The sequence below is a fragment of the Oryzias melastigma genome, linkage group LG15, assembly GCF_002922805.2.
Source record: "Oryzias melastigma strain HK-1 linkage group LG15, ASM292280v2, whole genome shotgun sequence".
In the NCBI taxonomy this organism is placed as follows: domain Eukaryota; kingdom Metazoa; phylum Chordata; class Actinopteri; order Beloniformes; family Adrianichthyidae; genus Oryzias; species Oryzias melastigma.
In genome coordinates this window covers 6,922,564-6,924,449 of record NC_050526.1, presented here as the reverse complement: position 1 = coordinate 6,924,449, position 1,886 = coordinate 6,922,564, and the positions used below count along the sequence as shown (strand labels likewise).

Sequence of the window (1,886 nt, the reverse complement as noted above, 5' to 3'; positions counted from 1 at the left end):
CTTAATAAAAAAAAAATATATTTTTTTTTATCAATTATTTAATGTAGTTTATGGCCCAATACGAATTTTTCCCTCCTCCCTACCCCTCCATTTGAAGCGGCTTGTGAAGCACAAGTGGTGTCCAAAATATATTTTTTATTATCCTCCCCTCCACGCAGAGCGATACAGATCCCGCCCTCACGAAGGTGTTCCGCGGAGGAGAAGCACTTTTCTTCAAGTTTGAATTTAAATATAAGTAATGACTTTTTAGATGTAGAATGACCTTTTTAAAGCTATACGACTGCTGTTTTAATGTATATTCGAACGCTAGAAGCTCCGCGCTAACGCTAGCTGACCGGTGACTATTGATGATGTCATCAAGCGAAAATGACAAACAAAATTTGAGACACTCTCCATTTAAAGGGCTAAATGTAGGGAAAGGGAGAAGGGTAGGGAGAAGGTTAGAATTTGGAATTGGCCCATGTCTTTTTTGCATAGACATTATTCCATGTAAAAATCTCCAGTTTGCACAGGTACAAAACAGGCTGTTCTGACTCACGTCCATCAGAAACTTGGATCTCCAGATGAATCAGTCCTTGCTCTTTGTCCAAACCCAGTCTGGACCTGAAATATGATACAAATGCAAGAAAAAAAGGTTCTGCTAAGGACAGTTTGTTGTCACTTGGGAATTAGTACATCTTTGAGAAATACAACACTGTACTGGTTTTGTCTTCACTGCTGATACAGATTTCACCATAAAAAATAACAATTTTTTGGACTTTATGTCAACTAAACCATGTGACTGACTAAACTGAGTTTATACAGAAGGATTTTGTGTTTTTTGTGTGTTTTAGACGGAACACACACTAGCTGTGATGGTTATCGTCAACCTTGTATACAACTAAAAAAAGGACTGTAATTGTTTTGTTCACAAGTTATTATAAGTGCTCCCCAAAAGGCAAATCTAGAAATTGAGAGAATGTATATTAATCTTTGTTTTCATGAGATCCTTGATTGATTTAAAAATTAAAATTAAAAACAGCAAGATTTTTGTTTCCTTTATGTCTATACTTTGGAAAAATGACCATTTAACACCCTCCGGATATATTTGAAATTCTTTATATAATTCCCTAAATTCAATTTTATGTATTTGATTTTGTTTTACTTCCCATCAAAATGAAAATGGAAGATTTAATTCTAATATTTATTGTTGTTTGCTTGTTTGGATTCTTATTGGTAACAGTATTATAGATTGTGGATCAAACTTTGATGAACAGATTTAATGATGGTATTTGAGGCTCCTCATTACATTCTATGCCTTTACTGCTTTTGTTTAACATTTCTTAATATGAAATCATAGTCTTAATGAATTTCCCTTTTTCTTCTACCAATGATTTGTTTGGCCTAGCTGCCTTATTTAAAGAGGTAAACAGGAGTCCTCCTCCAGTCAAGCTTTTATTAAATCTTTGAATTGGCAGGTTTGTATTGACTAACTGGACCTCAAAGAGGGAATGTTATAAAAAGAAAAATGTAGAACCAAAATAATTTTTTATGTCTTTTCTGGTAGTAAATTTGTCCCAAACTAACTTAATAAGTAAAAGTTAGCGGGTGTCAGTTAGATGCTTAAAAACCTGGGAAAAATATGGTTTCTTTAACCCATGAATAAACATTCCTGGTGTGATTGTTTTGCTTCATAAAATATTCAAGTGAAAGGAAAACGCTCTCCTCGGCCGGAGTCACTCGATGTGGGAATGTCCTTGTAAAGACAGACTTCAGCTTCACAATTTCATATTAAATAAACCCCAATACAGAAATACAGAGTCTTTATATTTAGGAATCAAGAGATTTGTTGGTGTTTTTTTCCTTCTCTGCTTCATTTTAAAATTGTCCTTTCTTATTTCAATATT

General features: G+C 33.9%; 1 protein-coding gene across 4 annotated transcripts in view; it reads right to left on the bottom strand.

Annotated features, from left to right (window-relative positions):
* Positions 1–1,886, bottom strand: part of LOC112161501 (VPS10 domain-containing receptor SorCS1) — a 92,416-nt gene that overhangs the window by 32,318 nt on the left and 58,212 nt on the right. For all 4 annotated transcript variants that reach the window (XM_024296662.2, XM_024296663.2, XM_036215685.1 and 1 more), the window contains one exon: positions 539–603. In XM_024296662.2, coding sequence (XP_024152430.1) covers positions 539–603 — 65 coding nt within the window. The remainder of the gene's footprint in view (positions 1–538; positions 604–1,886) is intronic.